At 36.5% G+C, this 17,293-nt stretch overlaps 1 protein-coding gene across 7 annotated transcripts in view; it reads left to right on the top strand.

Moving 5' to 3' along the window:
- Nucleotides 1-13,990, top strand: part of Pvr (PDGF- and VEGF-receptor related) — a 31,828-nt gene extending 17,838 nt beyond the window's left edge. For 5 of the 7 annotated variants that reach the window (XM_028302303.1, XM_028302302.1, XM_028302306.1 and 2 more), the window contains 15 exons: nt 33-321; nt 759-902; nt 1,171-1,298; nt 1,610-1,790; nt 2,091-2,345; nt 3,370-3,594; nt 5,378-5,534; nt 5,937-6,028; nt 6,286-6,318; nt 9,547-9,701; nt 10,284-10,406; nt 10,740-10,909; nt 11,334-11,478; nt 11,788-11,959; nt 13,082-13,482. In XM_028302303.1, the coding sequence (XP_028158104.1) occupies nt 33-321; nt 759-902; nt 1,171-1,298; nt 1,610-1,790; nt 2,091-2,345; nt 3,370-3,594; nt 5,378-5,534; nt 5,937-6,028; nt 6,286-6,318; nt 9,547-9,701; nt 10,284-10,406; nt 10,740-10,909; nt 11,334-11,478; nt 11,788-11,959; nt 13,082-13,482 (2,670 nt within the window). Of the gene's footprint in view, nt 1-32; nt 322-758; nt 903-1,170; nt 1,299-1,609; nt 1,791-2,090; nt 2,346-3,369; nt 3,595-5,377; nt 5,535-5,936; nt 6,029-6,285; nt 6,319-9,546; nt 9,702-10,283; nt 10,407-10,739; nt 10,910-11,333; nt 11,479-11,787; nt 11,960-13,081 lie in introns of all 7 variants that reach the window. The other 2 variants (XM_028302300.1, XM_028302301.1) reach the window with 2 other exon arrangements.
- Nucleotides 13,991-17,293: the final 3,303 nt, after the last annotated feature.

The following is a 17,293-nucleotide window of genomic DNA, read 5'->3' as shown; positions in this document are numbered from 1 at the left end:
ATAAAATATATTATTATACTTTTATATTTCAGAAACGAGACATAAAACTTAATAAGGTATCTGAATACCAAATTGAATCTACAATAAAAGTAAAGGCAACGACAGCTGGCAACATCACATGTAAGGCTGAAAAGGACGAAAAATCCGCATTGGCTTCAAAGAAACTAATTGTTTATGAAATAGATGGCGGCTTCGGAATAGAGGAAAGCCCAGATTGGTATTCAGAAAATGATAGAGTAACATTGAGATGTCTAGCCTCCGTGCACGAATACACAAATGTGTTTTGGAGAGGAAAAGATGACAACGACATACAGGAAAATGGTAGATATGCACTTCAATAGGGAATATGCATCGGTTTACAAAGTTAATTAATTTCATAAATTGACAGTTTAGTCAAATTATAGAATTTTTGTAAAGTACCTACTTATGTAAACAAAAAAGAACTTTGTATAGAAATAGCTGAGCATGTCGTCACATGATACGCGCCCCGTAACTTTTATAAGGGACGTCACAACTGTTGTTATAATGTGTCAAGTGACGTCATGAGATTACCAGTTATTGTTAATGTTACGATTAAAATAAGGTGGTGCAATTAGTGGTATTCGTAACAGGCTGAAGCCTAAAACTTTTTGAGAATTTGGTTAAAGAGAAGGCTACTCAAGTGTGAAAAATAAAAACACCTTGCATATTCCCGTTTTTTCCGTTTGCTGTTTTGGCTTTGATTTGACTGATTGATTGAAATGTTTCTCATTTTGCAGTGATTTATTACGATAGTCCATTTTCACACGTAGCAAAGTTAGATATCAGCCACGTTTCTCAAAGCCACGAAGGCAAATACACATGTGTTGGAAAAAAGTTGAATAATTCTGAGGAACACCAAGTTAAAAATATTGTCGTTTACCGTAAGTATCATATTTTCAAAATAATATATTATTTTAAAGACGAAGCAGACTTATCAACCCGGAAGCGGATCGTAACCGTATCAATTCGAGGCGGTCAATATTCTTCGTATGAAACTCCGTACTGCAACGCATACTTATATGCACCGCAACGTAAATGTCTCGCCTCGCTGCGAAAGGCGATACGGTGTTGATCCCATTCCGGGTTGATAAGTGTGCTATGACCTTAAACCGTTTTCAATTATACAGGAACCCATTTAATCTCTTGCAGATACAAGAGAGCCCACGATTATAGAGCCTGAAATTGATAACACGGATAGAGATTTTCTACTTGGCCGACAAGCCGTGTTCACCTGTTTAGCAGATGCTGTACCACCGCCACAAATTATATGGACAAAGGTTGCCTTTGATGCTATAAATTATCCTATTCGTAGAATACAGTAAAGTCATTCAGCATTGATTTCATTCGAACTTTTTTTTTCTCTGATACGTAACTTCTTAACCATTTTGCAATTAATTTTCAGTGTAGTTTGGATATTTTAATTCATCATTAAAACTAGCGACTGAAGCATCTAGGCAAAATAACACTCGTAACTACGTTCAATTCTATTTTTTTACTTTGTTATTACTAAAAATTAATTGAATCTGTCATAAAATGTCACTGTCTTCTGGCACCTTCCACTCATATTCTAAAAATAAATTTTTCATAGGACGGGATGGATTTACAAAATATCACCGATCAGCTGGAAATATTGAATTACTCTAATCGCACCAAATACAACTCTACCGTTGTTATAAAAAATATGGAAGAAGCACACCAGGGAAAATACGAATGCAATGCTTTCAGCAATACGAGGTCTATCACTAGAGTTGTAAATATTGAAATAAAAGGTATGTTTGGTGTTTTGGTATAAACTGCCATCAATCATTTAGTATTTGTAGAGATACCCAGCCATTTGCAGCGTGTAATTATTATTAATCGCTCTCATTTGCATCTGAGATTACACGTATAATAAGTCACCGCGAGATATTATCTGCATCGTAAACTGTAACGATGTAAAGTTATACATACGATATTATACAATGCTACCTACCTATGGAAGGACACTTTGTTAAAAAACAATTACTCTATCATTTTGTAGTAAATTAATTGACGTTTAATGAACGTTTTTATTGCTTACTTTTTTCTAGGTGGTTTCAAACATACAACCAAGTTATTGGGAGCGATTAGTGCAATCATACTGGCGCTTATAGGCCTGGTGATATATTTGACTTGGAAGATAAGGAAGGAGAAACAGTTCAGGAAAGAGCTTGCGGCTGCCGGTCTTCTATACTTTAAGGAAGGAGTGACCAGCTCTCTGAACCCTGACTTGGGCATAGACGAGCAGGCAGAGCTACTGCCGTACGATGAGAAGTTCGAATTCCCACCGGAAAAACTAAAACTAGGTGAGTATGTTAGTTTGGAACAACGAGTGAATATTGTTTATATTTCCCTACTTTTAGCCGCTACGGCTGATCATTAATTTATCCATGTTTATTCCCACTACCACGGACTTCCACTACACGCACCGAGTTTGGTATCCTCATTTATTATTAACTAGCTTTCCGCCCGCGGCTTTTTCCGGAATTTTGTCTGTCACAGAAAAACTTTATCGCGCGCGTCCCTGTTTCAAAAACCGGGATAAAAACTATCCTATGTTCTTTCCCGGGACTCAAACTATCTCTATGTGAAATTTCATCAAAATCGGTTGCGAGGTTTAAGCGGGAAAGCGTAACAGACAGACAGACAGAGTTACTTTCGCATTTATAATATTAGTTGGGATTCATATATCGCTTTAACACGTCATCGCCTTCACTTTTATTGATGTTGTTTGTAATGGTAAAAACATATGATAATGATATCTTAAAATGACTTACCTATTTTGAATTTTCTGCAAATCTAGGTTCTTCCCAAATGACATAATTTTATTCTAGGTAATAGAGGTTTTGATTCCCTATGGTTGTCAAAATATGGGGGATAGTCGGGCGTATATTTTGATTTACGTAGTTTGAATTCATATCAACTCTATTGGATTGCCTTCCACAGTCAGCTTAACTCTACACGTTCACTAACAAATAAGCGTGTTTTACCGACAATGAATTTATCATAATAGAGTTATTGTTTTCACACCCGAAACAACTGAAGTTGTTTCTAGTTTAAGTTAATTTTGCAGGCCACTTCCACCGGGACGTCAGAAATGCGTATAAATGCATTTTTCAAGTGTAATAACGAACATTTTGTGTTGAAATAAACCTGCCTCTCCGATAATAGAGATGATTGTGTATTTCTGCCTTAGTTAGCCATGTAATCCTTTCTTTTGTGACCTGATGATAGAAGAAGAAGATTCTTTCTGAGGATTACCTATACTCAGAAGATTATAAGTAAAAAACATGAAAATAAATACCTTAATAGTTTCGTGCTAATTTATAGGTACACAGTTGGGTGCGGGCGCGTTCGGTGTTGTATACAAAGCCGAAGCTCGTGGTATAGTGAACGCCGAAGAGACCACACTGGTTGCCGTGAAGATGGTGAAGAAGACTGCTGACAACATGTACATCAAAGCTCTGGCTTCAGAGCTGAAGATCATGGTTCATATGGGGAAACATGTCAATATTGTGAACCTGCTGGGTGCTTGTACCAAGAACGTCGGGAAACGTAAGTTAATTTCGTTCATTTCAGCCAAAGGACGTTCACTGCTGGACAAAGACCTCTCCCAAGGTTTCCACAATATAATGATTTACCTAGCCTCCTTTACTTTTGTTAATATTAAATTGAATTAATTTAAGAAATTTTAGTTAAATTGGAATTGTTCTCATAACCGGACAGACGAATCGATTGGACTAAGACAATATTTATAAAAACAAATTATCGTCTTTAAGTCAACAGAAGATAATGAATCATGTGTAGTCATCCAAGAGCAGCATGATTCATAGAATGGGAGTGTATTATTATTGGTTACACGTTGTTATTATGCATTATTAGTGCATAGTGCAGTTTAAAGGTTTAGATTGTGGGTCTTATACCTTAGACGTATCAATTAATTACGATTACAACTTAAATTATACTTACTTTAACTTTACTTTGTACGAGTGAATATGCTCGTCTTAATTGTGACATTAAATCAATACGAAATTCAAAACTTTATTGTGAATTTTTTTGTTGAGTTCTTATAAGTATTTTCTATTTCTGAGATGATATAATGCGTACGTTTATACTTGAATTAGTTACTTTATAGCCATTGCAGTTCTTTATTGCAGAACATTTACCTACATTATCGCGGCTGTTTAACCTTACGTTTCTTATATTTGTATACTGTAGTTCCTTTTACTTTTACTGTATTAATACAGGCAATATTTCAACAGTCAAAAGGATCCTTTTTGCCTGAAACAACTAGTAATTGCGTCATAATATTAAAATAAACAATTGTGTAGTACCTAGTTAATTATTCTTTTCCTCTATCTAAATGTTGTGATGCGGGTCACACACACATAAGTAGGTACCTACCTAGACAGTTCTTGTTTTTTTTACATACGTATTGCCTGTATTTTTCCTTTGGTTATTTTACTGTGAATTTATTAGACTTAGTTCTAATATTTGGAACTTCAACTAATTTCACAAAAACCATTCCCACTCCTGCCATGTTACGTCGTAAGTGGCTAACAAGGGACAATAAATACGCGAAGTGCGAACCAGGCCAGGGTGGGAAGTGTAGGCCAAATCCTCAATTTGCCTCTAGAATTAGAGAAGATTATGCACTTGTAATGGTGAACACGAGCTGGAAGACGTAGCGTGGGCAGGGCTCCCACTAGGTGGACCGACGAACTGGTGAAGGTCGCGGGAAGTACCTGGATGCAAGCGGCGCAGGACCGGTCTTTGTGGAAATCCTTGGGGGAGGCCTTTGTCCAGCAGTGGACGTCTTTCGGCTGATACGACGACGACGACGACGAATGGTGAACAAAGACCAGAAATGATCATGATAATGAAGATGATGATGACGACACTCTGATCTCGGGTCTTGCTAAATAGTTTGATGTTTCTAAATAAGAGGGAGATACTACTGTCCAAACTCCCCGTCATGAGTCGTCGACTTTTAGCAAGTTGTCAAAAGTCTTACGCCCGTAATCACAAACGATGCTTGCTTAAGTGAAGCAGCAAATCGAACGCACAGCGTTAAATAGAGCCCTGTGATTGGTTCGTGTGTCACCCTGTGCATCCACGCGCACTGTGAGACCTCATATAGTAATGTTTGTGAATACGGGCGTTAGACAAGTCGTCGACATGATTTTTTTGATACCAAGCCTCCGGACTTGGCGTGTAGAGTCCATAAGATTGCCCCAACAGTAGCATTATAGTGCCGAGCATTTACAGTGTTATAACTTAGTCATATCCATTATCTAAAGTAACGTCATCAGTTAATGTGTCGCGTCTATTTGTCCAGGTGAGCTGATAGTGATCGTGGAGTATTGCAAGTTCGGGAACATCCACAACTATATGCAGAAACACAGGGAGGTGTTCATTGACCAGCTCACCGATAATAAGGAGAAGAATCTCGGGAGGGTTAACAGAGGGTATTCTTGCAGCAGTGGTAGTAGTGGGTAAGTTTTAAAATATTAATGTGTTTAATGTTTGTTTTTCAGAGAGCTCAGTAGTTAGAGCAATATTTTGAAAGCGAAATCACTGGTTCGTAGTCCAACGGATGTTTTCAAGCGACAAGTCCAAAAATACAATTTTTAACCAAATTCGGTTTTTTTTTTATTTCGCATGTTTGGATAAAATGTAAAAAGTAATATCTGTTTAAAAAAATATTTAAACTTTGTATTTTCAGTTTTCATTTCGATGCAATTTTTGTGTATTTACATTCATTGTTATTTTATTTCTTGGAATGATTTAGTATAAAAGATGTGACATTCTTTTCAAAATAAGGATACATACTTTTTGTCCCAAAATGTTCACACATTCGCATCACAGGTTAAAAACATTTAACATGTTTTTTGCAGGATGAACTCCGACTATTTCGGCATGAACCACACTCAGGCGACCGACCAAACTGTCCTCAACTCAGCCAATACCAATAGATCAGCCAGAAAAGGTGAATTTTATTGTGTTTCGTATTCTTTAAATTAATAATTTAGTCAACAAACCTTTCACTTTGTGGTTTGCAATATCTTTAGAATAGAATGTTTAGATATTTAGGGTTGANGATGATGATACATAACTGAATGATAAATAACTAACTTGAAGAGGGTTATCATAAGTAGGGTGCTAATTTTATTGTGCAAACAAAAAATTAGTTTGCTGAAACCTTCTGTAATCTTTTAATAAAGTGTTTATTCATTACTTGTTCAGATAAACAAAAACAACAAGAGGAATTTACTAAAGGTAAACTACAATGTATCATAAATAATCTGCCTGTGATTTTATGTTCCCTCTATCTCTTATCTTATCTATATGCACGGTTGTAAATCTCACCTTCATTTTAGCGATAAAAATAATGTGTGAAAAATGTGCTTTCCCGAAATACTTAACTACTAACTAGTATATGGATTAGAGATGAAACGGATATCCGGTAACTATCCGGTAGGCCGGATATCCGACCTAAATTTACTATCCGGCCGGATACCGGATATTAAAAAACTACGACAACAATTTACTATAATAAAATGAAATACATTAGTCTACCAATAAAATGGCTTATAATAATGACGGCTTTTATTTAAAGTCCAAAAAGTTACAAAAAAGCCATATTAAGGACTTTCAAAAAAAAAATTTTTTTTCTGGGCTTTCCTCTCTAATTACGAATACATAAATAAATAGTAAATATCTGTTAATGTCGAAATATTGCCAAAAAAATAGGCGACCATTTTTAAAGATGGTCTGTTTTTTTCTAATTACCTGATGCAGTTCAGTCAGATTACGCAGCAAGTAAACTAATTTAATTTTCGCTATTCAATCGCACAGACGCACACTCACGATGGCCACCGAAATCGCCCGAATTGAGCTGCCCCCTAGACAAGGGGCAAAATCTGACATTCTATTCGGACGGATAAGATTTTCGAAAAGTGTGACTTGCCTAGTCTACTAGACCCACTGATCGCGCTAAACTCGTCACGACATGCAAAGAGACAATGGGCCAACTATCCGGCCGCCGGATATCCGGCTATCCGGCCTAGCAGCTCGCCGGATATCCGGTATCCGGTATCCGGCCAAACAACTATCCGTTTCATCTCTAATATGGATTTATTTGAGGAAAATGGGAAAATTATTATCCGATTATTATTTATCTTATAGCCCACTGTACGCTTGTGCACGCACGATATTCTGTTTGCAAATTAAAATAAGCTTGGTTTACATCTTATGCATAGCTGGGCATTAACTCGTTAATCCGTTAATCGTTAATTAACGAAGTTAACATTTCTATTAACGGATTAACTTTTAAGTTAACTTAAAAAAATGTTAACGGACTCGTTAACTTCCGTTAAAATATCCAAAGTCCGTTAATCGTTAATCCAGTACCTACTATTTACCAAAATCACGCTGAAAAACACGTTCTGTCAAGTATGTTCGGGCTTTCAGAACTTCCAGAACCCAAAACAACAGTTTTTGTAATCAGATCACTAACGACACTTGTTAGTATGTGTGTGTGGGACAACTCTTGCAACTGAATTTAAGACCAGTTTTCCTCCAACCGATTGAGCTGAAATTTGGTATACTTATGTAAGTACGATGACAATGCAATGTTATGGTACCATTGAGCTGGTCTGATGATGGAGTCATGAGGTGGCCATAGGAACTCCTAAATGAAACGGCGGCATCGCATCGAATTTGGGTTGAATTTGTCTTTTCGAGCGCTTTAGTACTAGATGATGTCAAGGGTCCTGATGATGGAGTCAGGAGGTGGCCTTATTCCTAAACAAAACGGTGGAAACTTATCGAGTTTGGGTTTGTTGGATTTGTCTTTTCGAGCACTTATTGTAATTGAACCAAGGCACTAAAAAGTGTAAAATAAAATTATAATAATTAAAAAGCTTTTTTAAAAACAACCTTTTGTTCTGAAATGCAGTTGTAGTAAAACGAAAAAAATAATTGTACTTATGCAAGGTTCAAATAATTTCGAAAGCTTGTAGCGCAAACAAAAAAAAAATTGGCCAAGTGCGTGTCGTGCCACGCGCAGTATAGGGTTCCGTAGTGGTCCGTCGTTACCACAGTATATTTCAGAAGCAAGCAATTACTTCATCTACAGTCACTTTACATAATTATTTCTAAGGAATTTTAACTAGTTAAGAAATTTTGTAATACCTCATGTATTAACTATTACTCTCAAACTAATTGATGTATCTTAACCGCTATAGTTTTCCTTGAAAGTTCATGAATAGCAGTATTATCACGAATTTTTCCAGATTTTTCAAGCCAACAGTTTAGTTTTTAGAGGGAACTTTTAGTCCAGTAGAATTAGCTTTTAAATCGGAAATAATTCCTACAAAAGATTTAATTGCTTTAATGGCTTCATTGGTTGCCCTTTAAGACTCTCCTAGGTTTTCGACTTCGACGGAGTTGTGCTTAAGTGGTGGGGGCCCCCGAAAGGGGCGCTTTTTTGGTTTTCCGATTATATCGCGTAAAGGACTTACCCTATCGAAAAGTGGTCTTCCTGACGGTTGAAGGGCATTTAATCCTGCATTAAATAAGACCAAATTCATATTTTTTGGACAAACCGTTCTCGTGCAAATGTTCGGCAAAGTAGAAAATATGTGTATAATTAATGACCCTCTCCACGTCCAATAGCTCGTCACCCGTATGCTCCCAAGCCTTGTAAAGGGTCGCCTTAACCAGCGTATCCCTGTCTAGGCTCACGAGTTGGATTCGCTTATCCTTGTTCGTTCCAGCCGTTCCTTAACTGCGGTTGCTGCACCTCTTCCTGGCACTCTCCTGAACGACTCTGTGTTACCTACTGTGGCAGCCCCTCTTCCTTGTACCCTCCTGTACGATTGCATTGCTTAGCCATATGCTTGGTCTAAGGTTCGACGCCACAAAATCAACTTCGTACGCGTGAAAATAGTTTAAATACTATTTTCCGTGCTTGCAACATTTTTNTACTATACTTAGTTAATAATTTAGTTAAAAGTTGTTGTATCAATTAATAATGATTGCGAGAATTAAATTGGTTAAACAGGAACATGAGGAGTACTATGGTATAGTACGATAGTACTCTGAAAGTTGGTACCCAACTAAATAAAATTAGTTACCGAAATTCTACCTATTGCACGCATTTCCTTCGCATGCCCGAAAGATTCTTGAATTAAATAAATAGAATAAAACAAACTAAAGATAGTTCTAGATCGTTTCATCTACGAAGACGCACCCCACCATTCTTCCGCGAATGTATGAGTGTTATCGGTACACGCTAAATTATCAATGAGTGCACACGCGCACTACAATAATGACGCTCGGATTGCTCGGATCAAACTCCCCGCACCCCGCGCTTCCCTCGACCAAAAATAGGTGGAGCGCGCCTTCGTGGATGAAACGATCTATACTGATGCTTCTTGAAATCGACGTGATGCAGTAACTGCTGATGATGAAACTTTATTTTGATATATTAAAATTTCACAGTATCCGAAGCCGGCTACATACAGCCAGAGTGGCGGTCCAACTACGAGAGCGACTACAGCTTCGACGGCCGCAACCCGCGGCCGCTGACGTCCCGGGACCTGCTAGCTTGGGCGTTCCAGATCGCCCGGGGCATGGAGTATCTCGCCAGTAGAAAGGTAAATGAAAGCTAGATTTATTATTTGCTAGCTTAAGCCCGCTACATACAGCCAGCCCTGGTGGTCCAACTACGAGAGCGACTACAGCATCATCGGCCGCTGACTTCCCGGGACCTGCTTGCGTGGGCGTTCCAGATCGCCCGGGGCATGGAGTACCTCTCCAGTAGAAAGGTTAAAACTATATTTATTATTCGCTTTAGCCCGCGGCTTCGCTTGCGTTAAACTTTAAATTGGGTTTCGACCCCTTAAAAAGAGTAAGAAATATTTTTCCAAAGATAACCACAACTTTAGAAAATCCGTTCGTAGCAGTTGGTTTATGCAAATGTCATAAACTACCTGCGTGATTTTCAGCGCGATACGTTCAGTGGTTTGAGCTGTGTCTTGTTCATCGTCAGCTGAATCTAAAACTGATCGATGATTGATCTACAGATCAATCAGGTTTGGTATTCAATCATTTGTTACAGACTCTACGGTTATATTTACCGTTCGAAGAATGGAACCTAAATAAACTGATTACACAAGCTGAAAGCGAATACTGCATCTTTTTATTGTTTTCTTAAAACGTTCTTTTGTTCATTTCAGGTTCTACACGGAGACTTAGCAGCCAGAAACGTTTTGCTGGCTGAAGACAACATTGTCAAGATCTGTGACTTCGGCCTTGCCAGAAGCATTTATAAGAATGATGAATATCAAAAGAAAGAAAATGTAAGATACTATTTACTTCGTTCATTCGTTCGTTTCAGCCGAATGACGTCGACTACTGGACAAGGGCCTCCCCCAAGGATTTCCACAAAGACCGGTCCTGCGCCGCTCGCAACCAGGCACCTCCCGCGACCTTCACCAGATCGTCGGTCCACCTAGTGGGAGGCCTGCACAAACTACGTCTTCCGGCTCATTATTTACTTAAAACTTTGTTTTACAACATTTATGGTGCAAAAGGTGGATAATAATTTAGATTTATTCCTTCACCCTTTTTACGTATCAGTCCATGGTATTTTCAGCTTTATTTTAATGAACTCTCCTAATTTCTAATTCCAGAGTCCCTTACCAGTGAAGTGGCTCGCGATAGAGTGCATGATGGACAGAATCTTCTCGACGCAGTCCGACGTGTGGTCTTTCGGCATCGTGCTATGGGAGATGTTCTCGCTGGCGAAGACGCCATATCCCAACATGAGCCCGCAGAATCTCCTGCAGTGGCTGTCTGAAGGGTAAGATTTGATGATACCAGTTGTAAGAAGTAATAATTGTGTAATCTATGAAACTTATTGTTGGTAATGAAGTTGAAGGTACAATTACGATGGTTAATAGAGCTATTAAGTATTTTACGATTTTACTAAGTAATAAATCCGCAGCTGTGCTTATTCAACTGGTGAATATTGGTTTGGAACCAAAAATATGCGGAATTTAACCATTTATCAATATACTTGGAATTTAAAACAAGTTTAGTGATTAACAATTTAAAAGGTTTGCCCTTTCTTGACAATAAGTTTACTACTTAATAAGTTTATTACATAGTACTGCATCAGAGCCTACTGAAGACTTTGTTTACAAGATGAGCTACTTAATTTTCGTCTAAAAAATTCTTGTTTTTGTTTAGCGTGCTTGCTTAATATTTTATTTAAATTTTTACAGACATCGACTGGAGAAGCCCCCTTACGCAGATGACCGGCTATATGACGTCATGATGCGCTGCTGGGAGCACAAGCCGACCGCCCGGCCCTCCTTCACACAGCTTCAGGAGTTGCTGGGCTCATTCCTCGAGGACAACGTCAGAAACGTTCGTTGACCCTTATCAGCTTAAACTTATTTTGGAAAGAAGATATCCATTGTGAAAAAATATTCCATAGCTTGCACGAATTCTTTTACTTTATTCTCAGTTCAATCTTTATTGAAAGCTGCTTAGTGCTTCAATTAGCACGATTACATTAAGTCATAACCATATATCCAAACTCTTCATTTCAAGAGATTTATCTATAATAGAGGCAGTTTCAAGGAACTTAATTTTTGTATCTGAGCCATATTCATAATCATAAAACCAAGACCAAAACAAGCACGTGTTTATTGAATCTTTTTTTCTCTATTTCAGCATTACGTGGACCTGAACTCCTCTTACATGGACATGAACGTGAAGGCAAAAGGCCAGGACTACCTGCAAATGGTGTGCGCGCCTGATTACAACAATTTAGTCACGCCAAGTCCACACCACTACGTGAATTCACGAAGTTTCTTCCCACCTACTCCAACCCAAGTGCCACTAGGTGAGGAAGATGGATTTTTATACGATAATGATCTCTATTTAGTTTAATATTAGCTATGAAATTCTGCGGTGCTCTTCATTAATGAAATTCTGCGGTGCTCTTCATTAATGTAATTCCGTATATTTGCGTAAAACACGAAGTACACATTTGTCTGAACTTCAAAAAAAGATTCGACCTCAAGCTATTTAAGCTCATAAGATTGTATTCAAATTCATTTATTTTATTATTGTTTGAATTCAATCTTTTGTTAGAACAATCCGCGCAGAATTTATGCTTGAGTTTTGAGTATCGTTTTGTAATACGGGCCATATTTTAAAAGTTTATGGTGTTTCAAAAATTTAAGTAATGAACCAAATATTGATAGATTTAAATAAATATATTTTGTTTTTTAAAGCAGCTGAGACAAAAGAAGGTACTAGAGTGTTTTTCCTTTTAGAGCGAAACGCATGTCCATGTATTTTTATTTTTAGTTATATTAATAGCGCAAATTCGTTTTTTGTCAGCTGAAATGGAAACAACTGCGTTCTGAAAACAAGAAAATATGTTTAGTGTGGTAAAATTACATTTATTTTGGATTGAGAATGTTTAAACTACTAACAAATTAATGTTCCGATACGACAGTGAAATATTGAACCCAAGTGTGTTATTTGCACTGAAATAACAATAGTTATAAGTAAATGTATTTTGGTGTTGATTGCATTTGGCTGACATGTTTTTTGGCGATTTGTATGTAAAAAAAATCTTGCACATGCTTGTAAATGTAATTATTTTGTTATATTTTTATTTATTGATGTTGTCAAAATTACACTCGCTTTAACCAGTTTGCATAGATACAGGGTGTAAGACATAGGATTGCAAAATATTTAATTGACTTTTTTATTAACTATACTAGTTAACGGAGTCAAGAGCACGTCATGAGAAAATACATATTTGTTGCAAAATTGCATCTGCTACAACTACGTAACATTTCAGTGCTAAGCTAAGTGTGGACCAATTCCAGTTGTTTTTAATTCAGAAGTATTGCCTGAAGTGTTTAAATTTTTGGCAACCTATTCCTTTCATCCTGAAAATCAGCTAAAAAGTTAAGTAGTTAGTTATAAAAAAAATGTTTCCATTTTTCAGATGAGGAAGGTTACTTGCAAATGACTCCAGCGAATGCGTCTGTATTTAGTCCACGGGCCCAAAATACAAAATTCGATTTTGACGCGAGGAAATTCGACCCACGAATGTCTGAAGGTAACGGCGGATCAGAATTGACCCCCATGCTGACCTTAAGCAACTTGCCGGCGAGAAGTGGGTCAGAATCGGACCACGAAGGTCACTCACCCTACCTCAAGATGTGCCCAAGAATATCCGAAGAATCGGATGACGTATTTAAGCCAAACATCAATAACATAAAGAATAATATTCAAAATAGTGCTGTTTCCAATCCCACGTACATTACAGCCTTAGATATGGACCTAGAAAAGAAACCTCAGAATGTTAATACTTACATTAATATGCCAAATGGTCTAGTCAAATAATACTTTTAGTCAATTCAGTTGGGTCTAGCTCTGGTTCTCAATTATCTCATCAAATTCAATGAAGGATTGGATACGTTCCTCTAAATGAAACGTATTTTTGTTGATCTCTTTTGATTTCAATTTTTTTTTAATAATGGTGTGGGTGCATTCAATTGTTTATGGCCAGTGAGTGTGTTTGTTTACTTTATTTTGGGCATTGATAAAATATGTGTGATGCTGTTTAAAAAGCTATGAATTTTATATCTGTTTATCTAACTATATTCTTTTGTTTTCTATCTGTATCTTATGTTCTTTTTGTATCTTTTCTCTACATTAGAAGCATACTTTCTTCACTGTGCATGTAATTTTTCTTGTTTATTATTTTCCTGCATGGCTTTGGTGAAGGTGCGGTGAGAGATATAGAAGAAGAGCAGAAGAGAGAGAGAAAGAGAAAATTATAGTTTTTGGTTTTGTTGTTTTAAGATATTGAAATACTTCACAGTGAAGTATTTAGATTTACAAATTTGAAGCATTTTTTTTTTTTTTTTATTTATTATTCATTATTGAGCAATTACATATTTGATCCAAATAGCGTCCTAAATCCTTTTTAGGTTTGTCTAGACACTTTTATGTATGGACTTTCGGTTTTTGAGAGGTTGGAAGAAACACTTGTTTGGGCAGGTGTTAGTTGATGTGATATTTTAATATAATTAGTGATGGATATAAACTCGTTTATATTTAAGTACAAAAATACATGTTTATGTGTAAAATAAAATGAATCTTTCGCTACTGCATACCCACCTTAATAATTTAATCATGAATGCGAATAATTTAATTTTATAATTTTCATTCCTTCTGTTATGTAGTTAAATACGTAAACAACTACAATGTGTATGCATTTTAATATTGCATATTACATTTATGAGAGTACTAACATCATAAAGTAAGTAGGTATTAAAGGGATTTCTTAGCAGTTTGACATAGTCATGGTACTTAATGTGTATTAAGTCCGACTATGAAGGTGTAAATCAAACTGTTATACCTTTACCGCTAATATTACTTGAACTGTGCGTGTATCTACAATATAAATGCATAAATATTTATCACGAATCTACTATAGGTAGACATAAAGTGAACATGTAGGGCTATTTCTTCATCAATTATCTCAAATTGGGGACTTGATATTCAAGATCCGTTTATAGAATTATGGTTTATGGTAAACGTAATAATATGTAACATATTATTATTTGTATACATCTGTTACAAAAATAGGTACAGTGCTCTAGTCTGAAATAATATACACCAAATACCTTTAAATTTAACTGTTATTAGTACTTATATGTTTAAAAATATAACGCTTAACTATATTTTCAGATGCCTGTTATTTGAAATACGATTGAATTTATGTACTGTTAGAAATAATTTATAATAACGGAGTAAAATGCATCTTAAGTGTTATTCATAATGTAATTGTAACATATTTTAATTCTTATTTGTTTTCCCGAATTAAACCAGTTTTATAAGTACGCCTGTACACTGTTACGCGCTAGTAAATAATATATTGTTTCTTTGTTTTAATGGAAGTAGCTTGCCATACAAATTGTAACAAAATAAACGTGATATGATATTACAAACTAAATTGTTTCTTATTTACCTACTCGTTAATGACACCCACGCATGCAGACCAGAAATAAAACAAAATTTATAAAAATAAAATAAAAAAATATTTATTATACTAAAACACACCTCTCATGAAGGCGACCACCATACTTTCGATAGCGTCCGCACCCTGTATCACAAAAAATATCATTTTCATTACACAAAAAATTATCAATAGCCTAACAAACATAACATTTTCAGTCATTCATAACAGATGTACCAAAATAGGTTTTAGCTATAAGGCCTCTGAAAAACATCGAGACAACAGTGCGAGAAATAACTTTTGGGAGAGCCCTTACGTTTGAAGTTATTCGTCATCTCGCACCTCTAAAGATGCTAGTTGGCACCTTCTGTTTTTTATGTCATCAACTCGCACCTTTTTGAAATGTGACGTGTTTATGTATAGTCATCTACAAAAATGTTTTAATAAATTACTTAAAGGATTGTGTAAGCCACTTGCAATGAGTTGAGTTTAATAAAAAAACAAAATGAACTTTTCAGATAGGTTTATATTCTAAATCAACATGCTAATAAATATAAATCAGGAAGAAATAAATTTTCAACAATATCACAATGTCTTGAGGATACCTAGTATGTAAATTGTCTACTATTATTTAAGTAGGTATATTTAAAAACAAAGCTAGATTTCTAGCTATTTAGTAATGGCGAATTATAATAAGCCAAACCGCAGATAATTTTTTTTGCCACGGCATCTAACCTCAGATTTTATAACTAAGCCACGGGATATTAAAAGGCTTCTAATATACATGTTCACTTTCAAATGCCACCTAAATATCCCAAAGAAAGTGTCAATTGAAAAACAACAATTATTATGACTTATTTTACAACTAACAATTTATATTATCCTGCTTTCGCCTCCGAGATTTATTTTACCATGTAGTACCCCTGTACGACAACCCAATCCGCACACAATATTCAGCGTAGTAGTATTAAAAAACAAAAGAGCGGGCAACCCCACCCCTACCACGCTGTGGGCTCGGTGTCCGAGCGGTCTCATTCCTTTGTGCGCACGCGCAACGACCGCACGCAGTATANTTGAATTTTTAGCGGTGTACCTATATTGAGTGAACAATTACACTGCTTTTATATCCGAGTAGTACCTACTGTACGTCAGAAGTATTACGATTTTTAATACAAAAAACTCAGATATACTTACATCCTTGAATGCTTCTACTATGCCCATCGGGATGTCAATAATCATCTTAACCAAGCTGGATACTGCCTGTAAAAAGAAAATGCAAATGTAATTAAAATGAATGTCTTAAGCGGGCGCTAGGCTAAAACAGGGGTTTTCAAGTCGGAAGATCGCTCTAGTTATGAGCACAAAATTTGGGCACAATGAAATTCAAAATAAATCCGTATGGAAATGTGTCTCGGATTTGTAATTATCCAATCACGACCTACTATTAAAATTGAAATATTCATTTCTTTATGAATTGCTATTATTTAATCTAAATAAAATCCGATCCATTCGATTCTATACGTTGGACTCCACTGAACATAAGAAATAACATTTTGACACCACTGTTACTACCAAATAATCAGATGTTACTATACATAAGTAAGTAAGTCTACTATTTACATGCCGTGTGGCCAGGCCTCCCACTAGGTGGACCGACGATCTGGTGAAGGTAGCGGGAGGTGCCTGGATAGACTGGTCTTAGTGAAAATCCTTGAGGGAGGCCTTTGTCCAGCAGTGGACGTCATTCGGCTGAACCGAACGAACATACCCCGGTATGCTTCATCTCCTTGACTCCCGCCCCTGTAGCAGCAGTGGTTCCCGCCGGCGCCGTGGCATTATCGGCACTCGTCACTATCTCCACAACCAATAATAATACCAACAGCTTCCAAATGACATAGCCCATAGCTACAGCACTGCTGACGTGGTTCCACACAAGATCTTATACAGCCAACACGTGCATGTTACAATTAGCTCGACTAAGCAGCAACTGAACCACTTCAAGAGATAATTAAGCATTTATAATGAGATGATAATTAGTGTTAAGGATTTAAAGATGTTGCAGAAGTGTGACGGTCGAGGAGGCATTGAAATGTCAAACATTGTGGCTTGTGCCTGATTGTAATAAAGCAAGGAACACCTTGAACTGATGGGGTAATTCAGGGCCGTGACAGTATTCAAAATAATTATTTG

The sequence above is a fragment of the Ostrinia furnacalis genome, unplaced genomic scaffold (genome assembly GCF_004193835.3).
Source record: "Ostrinia furnacalis isolate ACB-3 unplaced genomic scaffold, ASM419383v2 OfSCF1098, whole genome shotgun sequence".
Lineage (NCBI taxonomy): Eukaryota > Metazoa > Arthropoda > Insecta > Lepidoptera > Crambidae > Ostrinia > Ostrinia furnacalis.
Note: the sequence above shows the minus strand (reverse complement) of the source record. Positions and strands in the feature narration are given on the sequence as shown.